This window comes from Octopus bimaculoides, chromosome 8 (assembly GCF_001194135.2).
Source record: "Octopus bimaculoides isolate UCB-OBI-ISO-001 chromosome 8, ASM119413v2, whole genome shotgun sequence".
NCBI classification, from domain to species: Eukaryota; Metazoa; Mollusca; class Cephalopoda; order Octopoda; family Octopodidae; genus Octopus; species Octopus bimaculoides.
The window spans coordinates 53,690,270-53,701,939 of record NC_068988.1 but is presented as its reverse complement, the minus strand read 5'-3'; the positions used below and the strand labels follow the sequence as shown (position 1 = coordinate 53,701,939).

Below are 11,670 nucleotides of genomic sequence, written 5' to 3'. Positions count from 1 at the left end.
TATTGTCTGCACTGTAATATTCTTGCCACCACTATTATGCTGTGGCGGTATTATTATCTTTGACTCATCTATCATGCTTTTGCTGATAGCTCTGCAAGACAATGACATTGAAACGTTACCTTGATGGTAACTCAAACTCCTATATATCACGTAACTGACACTGATTCCAACTGAGAACTCGTACAACAACTCTGCTACTACTGATTCCTACAATGACTGACTGTCTGACTTTATAGCAGCTTTGTCATGTGGGAAAGAGAGTACCATTTTTACTACAACAATCTAATGTATCTGTCCTTTGTCAAAAACTGTTGTGTATGATTTGAGAGGGGAATTAGCTCTCTTTTTGATTCGTGCACTGTCTTATGTCTACAAAATGCCAAAACAAAATAGTTACAGTATGACTTTGAGCATGTTTTCTTGGTGTTAATTCCTCATCCCTCGGCTCAGAGGTTTTCGTCTATGATGATATTTGAATTCAGAACTAATCTATTATGTAGTGCTCATGCGACTTACATTGTTAAATAGTGTCTCATGATAGCAGACATCTACCAATTTAGAGAACGTGTGACGGTTAAGTATTTCAACTGTCTTGTCTGTTATAACTACGACTGCTGTCCTGTACCATGAGAAGGAACCAGAGGAATTCCAGCTGTGACAACTCTGTCATTCCCTTTTTTCAAGCACAGTGCATCTAAGACTACATTTTCCAATGTAACCTTTTTTTAAGATAGGATGTAATATGGAGAAAGAAGACTTGACTGTTATACATAGTAAGTTAGCTGATCACACAGAAGATTCACTGACGGCTTGTATAAGTACACCTGCCATGTATGGTACTGGTACAATGTATTTGCAGTGGTGTTTACCTTTGGTTAAGCTATTTCAGTTCTGTAGTTGGCAATGAATACTGCTATTGGAGCTAATGGTGATGAGAGTTACATATTGACATTAAGGAGGAGGAAGAGGAGGAGAGTGGCAGTGGCAATGATAATGATGATGACAACTAGAATGGTAAAGAAAACAAAACTACAAGACAACAGATAAACTGTATTGTTTTAATATGAAAGAAGGCTATAAACAATAAACTGTAAATATGAAGTGAAGTGGTGTGGTCTCTTTATGTCTCTTAGATGGTCTCTTTATGTCTCTTAGAATTAAGGAAAGCAAAGATGGTATGGGTAGGGGTGGAGAAAAGGGTGTAGGTGGGGAAGTACTGTTCATTTATTTGAACAATTCCTTCCAGTTTGCTCAGCACACTTGGCTCAATGCTCGTCTCAGAGGATGTTCCTGCTTGCAGAGAGAGACATTTGATTTAAGCAGGTTTTCAACCTTTGCCTTTAAATCTTCTTCAGCTTGTAATTCCTTCTTGTAACTGTCTTCTTCTAAATTCTTCAAAATCTCCTGATGAGCGGTATTGAACTCAATCTGTCCTCGCAGATCTTGGAAGTATTGCAACTTTTTCTGCCGTTCTTTTTGAATTTCTTCAGCTTCCTTCTCTTTAAGCCATTCAATTTCTCCAAGGACTTGCTCTTTTTCTTTCTCTGCCTCTGCCCTCTCCATGTTGATGGCAACCACTGAAACATGGTAACATAGTAAAGAGAGAAGAAAAATTAATAACAACAATAATCACTTTTAACAAAGATACACAAGATCACTAATTTGGGTGAAGGTACAGTCAATGAGATTCCTCTCCAATACTTGATTCATATTTGTTTTATTGACACCCAGAAAGATAAAAGGCATTGTGAACCTAGTTGAAATTTGATTGATTTGTTTAATGCTTTACCAATTCCACCAATCAAATTTTAGTGGAGGGGATTTAGCCAATGACATCAATTGGTTTTTATTTTATCGACCTCGGAAGGATGAAAGGCAACATTGACCTTGGTGGCATTTGAACTCAGAACCTAGAGATGGCTGAAATGCTTCGAAGCTCTACACCTTCAATCAAATAATGATAATAATAATAATAATAATATTAGTAATGATAATGCTTCCAAATTTCGGTACAAGGCGAGCAGCTTAGGGAGAGAGAGTAAGTCAATTACATCAACCCCTAGTGTTCTATTGGTTCTTATTTTATCGACCCTGAAAGGCAAAGTCAATCCCGAGAGAATTTGAACTCAGAATGTGCAAATGGACAAAATGCCACTAAGCATTTTTCCTGGAATGCTAACAATTCTGCCAGCTCAACACCAATAATTCAAAGCATAAGCATAAGCATATAAGGCCAGAAACTTGGGAACAATTGATTAAAGTGGACCCAGTATTTAACTAGTACTCATTTTATTGACCTCCTGGAAAAACAAAATTAACCTCAATGGTATACTAAGCTCAAATCACAATAAGGTCAATTTTGAACTCAGAATCCAAAGGTATGTAACTAAAATACTGCAAGGTAGTTAGCTTATAACTATACTGATCCCAACGATGATGTTGAAAATAAGCAGACTTACATTTATCCATAACCTGTCGGCTCCTTATCCTGAAGACATCATCCATCAGAACTCTCCTCATCTCTCTATCTAAGCGCCACTGCTTCAACCGTTTTTGCCACTGATTCTCAATGTCTTCCTGAATCATACGTTCCATCTCTTTCTTGCGGGCTTCTTCTTCTGCTAATAAACTCCGCACATATTTTAAGTATGATTGAGTTTCTTTCTGGCATTCCAGCTGTGAGAATAGAGGAAATAGAAATGATTTATTAGCATATGGTAGAAATAAAGGCATCCCAGCCATGACCCTTCGATATTTTTATATATTAGAGACTGGTTACATTGCCAATAATAGTGATTTAGGTTGGTAAAGGAACAAGAATGAGAAGGTTCAGAGTTGGATATCATCATCATCATCATTGTTTAACTTCTGCTTTCCATGCTAGCATGGGTTGGACGATTTAACTGAGGACTGGTGGACCAGGAGGCAACACCAGGCTCCAATCTGATTTGGCAGAGTTTCTACAGCTGGATGCTCTTCCTAACGCCAACCACTCCGAGAGTGTAGTGGGTGTTTTACGTGCCACTGGCACGAGGGCCGGTCAAGTGGATACTGGCGACAGCCACACTCGAAATGGTGTGTTTTACGTGCCACTTGTACAGGAGCCAGTCCATCGGCACTGGCAACGATCTCGCTCGAATGTCTTTTCAGGATATGGAGGGATAAAAATGAGCTCCTAATCAAGAGGTCACATAGATTCTTGTTCTTTTTGAAGATGTTCAGGAAAGATTAGGGTCAGTTTAGGGATCAGAGTGCATAAAGTGTGTTTTATAGAAGGGCATAACCAGTGGAGTTAAAGAAATTGAGAAAAAGGGATGAATTTAGTTGAGAGTAGGATGAGGAGCAAAACGAGAAAGTTGTTGTTTAGCACCAGATCATTCACTGATGAAAAATATTCTAGTCTTGACCGTTCCAACTTTTTGAATATCAGGAATAACTATGTCTATTATATTCCTCTCTATTTGAAGGCATTTTGGCTGATATCTTTAGCATGCAGTTTGACCATGTTGAAGCTCTTTTAAAGGCTTATCAGTAGATTTCTAGTATAAAGAAGTGAAAAAGTAGATGCTATTAAAAAAGACAGATATCAAGGAAACAGACAGGTGTGTTCGAGACAGCAGAAGTAAATTCACATGCAGAGTACACCTGTTTTCAATTCAACTAAATGAAATGGAGTTGGGTACTCATCAATTTAAGTCATATGGCCTGGAATTAATCCAATGAACTGAGCAAAAATGTTGATGCTAATGTAGCCTACAAAAAGATTTACATAACTAGATCCCATCTTAGTTTCTAAATCTCTCCTATTAATCTGCTGGTAAAACTCACCAGAGAAAGAAATACAGTTTAGACTGGGAAGTTTAGCCAGCCAGAGAAGTGAGGTGATGGCTTGAGTATAGGACAATAGTCAAGGAAATATTTTTTGGGTTGGAAAACTCATTGTAAAGGCTAACAGAATATAATGGTTTAACCCTTTACTATTCAAATTACTTTGTCAAATGTAATGTGTATTTATTCATGTTGTTTTGAATTAATCATAAATCATCTTATAGTTTCAAGATTTTGATGATGTGATTGTTTATTTTAGAATGACATTGTAGAGTAGGTGTGAGAGGTCAGATCTGGCCAGTTTGAACATGAAGCAGACAATATTTTGGCTGGATATGGCTGGTTTAAATACTAAAGGGTTAAAAGTCATGGAGAATGAAGTTTAGAGGGTCTAAGGGGAGAAGAAAAAAGGAACCGGAAAAAGGGTTTTAAATGTTTTTGATATGGAATGGGCTGATAGAAGTTTCCAGGAACTGCACACATCCATAATGCCTTCTTTTGTCAACCTACAGAAGTTTCTGCTGAATATCAGCCACATTAATTTCTTCAGTCAAACAGGGTCCCACAGTTATGAGAATTGTCCTGCCTCCCTTTCTTGGAATTAAATTTTGCCTTTATTAAAGACTTTGTTTACAAAAGAAACCAAAACTACATAATGATAAAAAAACAAAACAGAGGAGCCTGCAGACTGTTTGTTGTTTGACCTGCTAGAAATAGCAACCAATTTCCCTCAAAACAGATTGTAAAATCTCTAAGAAATAAAGAGAAACTAGATGTTATTCCATATATACAAAAATATGGGATTGTTAAGGCTGAAATGCCATAACCCCTTTGTTACCGTATTTCTATTGAAAAACAACTGCTTTGTTTTAACTGATTTTTAAAATAATGTGGAATTTATCAAAATAACTTTGTCATTATTAAGCTAGTATTTGAAACATAAATTGATATGATATTTTAGCTGAAGATTTAAATTTAGATCACTTGAAAACAGGAAGTTTATATCATAGAACCAGAGGTGGTCTCAAAAAGATCGATCAGACTGATCTGAAGATAAACAACAGCAGGCTTGGCTGTCTGGTAAGAAGTTTGCTTCCCAACCACATGGTTCCGGATTCAGTCCCACTCATGGCATCTTGGGCAAGTGTCTTCTACTATAGCCTGGGGCCAACCAAAGCCTTGTGAATGGATTTAGTAGACGGAAACTGAAAGAAGCCCATCGTGTATGAGCTTACAAAAACACATTCCCAACTTTTAAGTCACTTCAAAAAAACCCCTCAATTCAATAACACCGTTTACAAACTCTATGCTTGGAATGACCAATTTTAAATACTATTGGAACTTACTCGCAAGGTACAGGAATCTTATACGTATACCATTCTGCCTAAATAATGGAACTGCAGATACAATATCCCTGCATATCTCACATCTATTTTCATTCCTCCACTTCACTCTCTATTTCATATCTTCTCTAGAATAACTATTGCTTAACCATTCTCTCACACCATCTCCGATGAAGGCATATATAAAATATCCCGGAAACAGCTGTAAGACCTATTTATAAATGTTTTGAAATCTTTCACAGCCTTGGATTTTTATCTCATTCTGTTAATTTTTTTATATATATGCATGCTGATATATGATCTACATTGGACTCCTCATTTGCATAATCACCGAAACCTGGAGCTTAACTATAGTCTGTCCCTAGCACTTACTCAGCATTACCTGACACCTTAGGGTCTTCTTGACACCATTACCTCTCATAACTTCAATATATATATGTATATGTATATATCTATGTGTGTGTTTTTGTGTCTGTATTTGTCCCCCCCCCCCACAATACCATTGACAACTAGTGTTGGTGTGTTTACATCCCTGTAAACTAGTAGTTCAGCAAAAGAGATCAATAGAAATAGTACTGGGCTTACAAAACATAAGTTGTGGGCTCAATTTCTTCGCCTAAAACCCTTCAAGGCAGTGTTCCAGCATGACCACAGTCAACTGCCTGAAACAAGTAAAAGAATAAAAGAATAACAAAACATAATATAGCTACGAACTTTTCTTTGTTGTTTTTGTCGATCCTCTTCTCCACATTTTTCCAGAAGAGCTTGCAGTGCTTTAATATCATATTCAAGTTCCTCTTGTTCATCTTCAGCTTTTCTCTGCAGTTTCTCTTTAATCGACTTTTCAAATATGTTTCTTGTCTCTTTCTGTAAACGCCTTTTTTCTTCAAGGCTTCTTTTCTCTTTCATTTCATCTAGAATGGCTTGTTCTTTCTGAATGTAAAAAAAATTTTTTTTAAAAGTCTCAAGCAACAGTCTGCACACAGGAAGAAATAATAATAATAATAATATTAATAATAATAATAATAATAATAATAATAATAATAATAATAATAATAATAATAATAATCGTCATCACCATCGTCATTTTTATTGTCATCATTGTTGCCCCCACCACCCATTTATTGTCTGTGTTGGACAGTTCAACAGGAGGTAGCAAGCCAGAGAAGACTGCACCAAGCTCCAATGTCTGTTTCGGCATGATTTTGTAACAAGAGGTAAATTAAGAGTTGGACTTTACCAGTTTAGGAAGTATATTTGGATGTGTGCACGTAAGATGGTTTGAAATGTATAAATTCATGTTTTACAAAAAGGTAAAGATAAATACCAGAAAGCAATGTTTTTGATTAACAAACATAATCTATTCCTTGCTCACTCATGAAGTAGCCGGCATAACAGAGATAAGCATACAAGACAACAGAGTATAGGAGACTTGAGTTAATTCCTTAATACACATCAAGGTAGTTAGCTTCGGTACTTGGCTGCATATCTAAAATATCCAATGAGTTTTGAAGTGCTAGTGAGATGAGGTAGAAATCCCATAGTGTGTTCAGTTAGACAAGCCACAAGCTTGTCAATAGTTTAGTGTCTAGATCTGAATGGGATAAACCAAAACAGTGACAAAAGGGAACCAGGTGTTAACATTGCAATATTTAGACAGCAACTGAATAAATGTTCTTGAAAAGCACACATTGTAAACCAAATACAACTGTCCTCAAATGAAAACAGTGGGTTAATATGGGTTAATAAAAAAAATAATAATGGTTTCAAATTTTAGCAAAAGGCCAGCAATTTGGGGGAAGTGGGTAAGTTGATTACATCAACCTCAACACTCAACTGGGGCTTATTTCATCAGCCATGTAAGGATGAAAGGCAAAGTTAATCTCAACAGAATTTAAACTCAGAAAGTAAAGACAGAAAAAATATGCTGCTAGTCAGTTTGTCTGGCATGCTAAAGATTCTGGCAGCTCACCGCTTTACTAATAATAATAACCCATTCTACTATAGGCACAAGGCCTGAAATTTGTGGGGAGGGGACTAGTCTATTACATCGACAACCCACCCTCCTCCCCAGTGTTTCACTGATACTTAATTTATCAACTCCTAAAGAATGAAAAGCTAAGTCAACTTTGGCAGAATTTGAGCTCAGAACATAACGACAGACGAAATACCATTAAGCATTCCACCCAGTGCTAACGGTTCTGCTTAACAGCTTTTTAATAATAATCTTTTCTTCTACAGGCACAAGGCCTGAAATTTGGTGGGAAGAGAGTAGTCGATTACATCGACTCCAGTGTTTCCCTGGTACTTAATTTATCAGCCCCAAAAGGATGAAAGGCAAAGTCGACTTTGATGGAATTTGAACTCGAAACATAGTGGCAGACAAAATACTGCCAAGCATTTCACCTGGTGTGCTAACAATTCTGACAGCTCGCTGCCTTCACCATTTTAATAATGATAATGATGATGGTTTCAAATTTTGGCACAAGGTCAACAACTTCAGGGGAGGGTGCAACTGGTATTTATTTTATTGATTCTGAAAGATAGGCATAAAAATGAAAATAGGGCATATCCAGAAAGCAGCAATAATTGGCATTGCAAAGCGTCTCTGCTAAGTCTTTGAGACTTTTAAAGAACATATCTTAATGGAAGCAATGGTTGAGTTTGTTGAAAGCTTTAGACTGATTTAAATTGATCACCTGCTCACACAAACACAGGTATGTATGCATAGACACATAAACATATACAAAGAAAACAGGTAGAGACACAAACACATATATATATATGCAAACACGCACACACAACTAGATATACACAAACACACAGATAGATAACTACACATATAGAAATATACAGATATACTAACATAAACATACACACATACTTTTATTTCCAACTTTATTTAGCAAAAAATAAAGAAGCATTTTTACGAGCAGTTTAAGTTCTTCTTCTTTTAACTTTTCTTCTCTGCACTTGTTCTCTTCCAATTCAGCCATTTGTTCTCGAAGTACATTAGCTACTTCTTCATTCCTGGTCTTCCTCTCCTTGTTTTCTTTCTCTTCTTTCTCAAGCATTTTCTGATATTCCTTCTGGCTCATTTCTCTAAAAATGTCGTCAACCATTTGTTTCTCCTTACGCATTATTTCTAACTTGTCAGCATTCCTTCTGTGTTCCGCTGCAATCTCCTGTACAAGTCGTTTGGAGGTAGCAGTTCGCAGTGGGTCACATTCCGAACTAGTCAAAGAAGAAAGAAAAAAGGTAAAGAGAAGAATAAAACATGCTGAAGAATCTCATTAAAATAGCAGACAGTTTCCCAGCAGTGGAACTCAGTGTTTCAAATTTACAGACCAATTATCAGGAACTGAACATGCTCTGTGTGCAATATGGATGCAATGTTATAGCAGTAGGCAGTATGTGCAATGGATAATGATAATATGCATGTCAAATTACATTCAATACAATAGAAAACTGTTAGGATTTTTGGATTTTTTCATCAGCTCAAACACCATTTATTTTTATATCTTTCATCACAAGGTATCATCATCATCATTGTCATCATTGTCTGATGAGTTTGAGGAAATTAGTTATGGTTTGGCAAATTTAAAGAGAACCCTGTTTAAAATATCAAAATCCACTTCTCACATCAGACACAGCAATATTTCTTATTTTATCATTCATATTAAATTAGAGTTTGGGATAAAACTTATCAGTATGGTTACACTTTTACCAACTGAAATCTCATAATAAAAACAATGCACCAACAAGGAAGCTATGTGGTCGCTCAACTTGATAGAAATTGTAACCAAATCTCTTTCAAATTACATCTGAAATAAAGAAAGAACAAATTAGATAATGAAGTCCTGCATACACTTAATAAAAGATAGCTAGATCACAGCCTGAATGCCTTTGCCTGATTAAGATTGACTTTAGACCATATAACAACATCAGGATCCTATTAATAACAGGGCTTCAGTCAGCATTTCTATTTTAATTTTAATTTAGTACTTGTAGTTTTGGGTGGGTTACAAACAGAAGAGTAATTGCAGAGCTGTCTAAGACAGGTATCAAATGGGATTGAATTAATGAAGTTACTATGCAATAAGTTATTAAACTCTCTCTACACCTTTACCACCAAGACTTGGTGTGGCAGGCTTACTAACCATGTGGTCTCTAAATTTACTTACCATAAGACGATATCTAATTAGACAAAAGAATCTTACCGAAACTTTTGATCCAGTTTTTCTTGGACTAATTTTTGTCTTTCTTCCTCTCTCTTTTCTCTTAATTGTTTTGCTCTTTGACGCATTGATTCCTTTTGCTGTTCCATAGTTAGGGGAACTGATTCAATCTCATTAAATAGTGCATTTTCTTCATCTGATAATAACTTTTTCAACCTGTAGTAGGAATTGTGCAAAATAGCCATAAAGAATGAGTGAATGAAAAAAAGGAGAGAATAACTGAATAATTGAATAAAGGATTGTATAACAGGATGAATGACAGAATAAACAACTGAATGGATGACTGACAGAATGAATGACTGATTAAATACATGAAAGGGAGTTGAATAAATAACAGATTGACTGACTAACCAAACAACTAAAAGAATGAAGGATTTGAAGTGTGAATGACTTAATGACTAAATGACAGAATGAATGAATGAATAAAGGCTGGGGTTAATGGGTAGAGAGGTAGATGGCTATGTTGCTAAAAAATTCGTTTCACAACTTCATAGTTTCAGGTTCAGTCCCAGAGTGTGGCACCTTGGACAAGTGTCTTCTACCATAGCCTTGGGTCAATCAAAACCTTATGTGTGAAATTTTGGTAGATAGAATCTGTGAGGAATCCTACCAGAGGGACTGATCTCATGGCAAACTTAACCTGCCACCCAGTTAAACTCCACTATTTGGCCCTTTGGTTTCTTTGATAGAGTCCACTCTGTTGCAAGCATTCAAACCAGGTTTCTTATCTGCCCTAAATAGGATCATAAGTATTGTTCTTCCTCATTTGACTAAACAATTCAAAAAGGTTACTTATGAATATTTTATGCTGAATGTGTTCAGGTCAGAAACAGAAAGACCAGGCAGTAATACAACAGGGAATAGGAAATCATAAATAACATTAACCAGTTATTACCTCAGTTGCCTTTCTTCTAGTTGCTTCTCTTCCTCTTCAAATTTACAATGCACTTTTCTTTTCACAGCAGAAGCCACCATTTTCTTTTCTGTTATGTCTTCCCAGGTAATGTGGTTGGAAATTAATGTCTGTTTAAATGTGTCTTCTTCTTTGGATTCAGCATACTGTCGGTATCTTATTACAGATTCTTGATATAGTTGGTAGCCTGGTTTAGTAGCTGTTCTTCTTGCAACCTGTGTGGAACAAACAATATAAGAGAGAACTTATTCTCTTTTCATAAATGAAGTTTTTGTTGCTGTAGAATCTACAACAGAAGTGAAGTGTTTATTGTGCAAATCTACAATGGATCAAATCCACTGACCTAGTCCCAGTTATCCCTCATACCATAAAGTTGCTTAATACAAAGGTGAGAGTTACGTCTTCCACCAAGAGCTTACTACTTTTGTAAAAGAGAAAAAGAAAGAAATAAAACAAAAATGAAAAAAATTCATTTTAAACATGCAAAATAAGTCCTATATTTCTGCTTTAAGACTTTGGTAAACTGAATCCAATAACTACACGGTGATAATTTCTAGTTGGAACTTTTTCATTTACTTAGGTTCACAAAAATGCAAAAACATCAAAACTTTTTTTATGGCTGTGTGGTAAGAAGCCCGTTGTATATATATATATATATATATATGTATGTATGTATGTGTGTGTATATGTTTGTGTTTGTCCCCCCAACATCACTTGACAACCGATGCTGGTGTGTTTACGTCCCCATAACTTCGCAGTTCGGCAAAAGAGACCAATAGAATAAGTACTAGGCTTACAAAGAATAAGTCCTGGGGTTGATTTGTTTGACTAAAGGCGGTGCTCCAGCATGAGTTTATCAGTAATCAAATTAAGCAGAAAATGGAGAAATCTTGATCAACAATAACTGACTAACATCAATTATTATTTTTTATATATACAAATCACAAACTCTCCTGTCGTTAGACGACATACGAGGGTTTGGCGATTTCTTGCCGAACAAACACACATATGATTTCTTTATAGTAATCAAATGTTTGTGTACACATAAGCTCACTCCCTCTATCAAATTGACATTACCTGTACAGGTGCACTATGTGTCAGATGATGAAATGATCACTGAGCAATGTGAAATGAAGTGCTTTGCTCAAGAACACAACACAACGTCCAGTTTGGGAATTGAACCCACAATCTCACAATCATGAGTGCAACACCCTAACCACTAAGCCATGCACCATACATATATATGTACGTGTGTGTGTGTGTATATATATATATATATACATATATACATATATACATATATACATATATATATATATATATATATATATATATATATATATATATA

At 35.8% G+C, this 11,670-nt stretch overlaps 1 protein-coding gene across 1 annotated transcript in view; it reads right to left on the bottom strand.

The window, feature by feature from the left end:
- Positions 1-1,044: 1,044 nt before the first annotated feature.
- Positions 1,045-11,670, bottom strand: part of LOC106874434 (cilia- and flagella-associated protein 53) — a 13,067-nt gene continuing 2,441 nt past the window's right edge. The window contains exons 2-7 of the mRNA XM_014922168.2: positions 10,305-10,537; positions 9,392-9,565; positions 8,102-8,405; positions 5,886-6,104; positions 2,460-2,676; positions 1,045-1,577 (exon numbers count right to left, since the gene is read on the bottom strand). Coding sequence (XP_014777654.1) covers positions 1,252-1,577; positions 2,460-2,676; positions 5,886-6,104; positions 8,102-8,405; positions 9,392-9,565; positions 10,305-10,537 — 1,473 coding nt within the window. The 3' untranslated portion in view covers positions 1,045-1,251. The remainder of the gene's footprint in view (positions 1,578-2,459; positions 2,677-5,885; positions 6,105-8,101; positions 8,406-9,391; positions 9,566-10,304; positions 10,538-11,670) is intronic.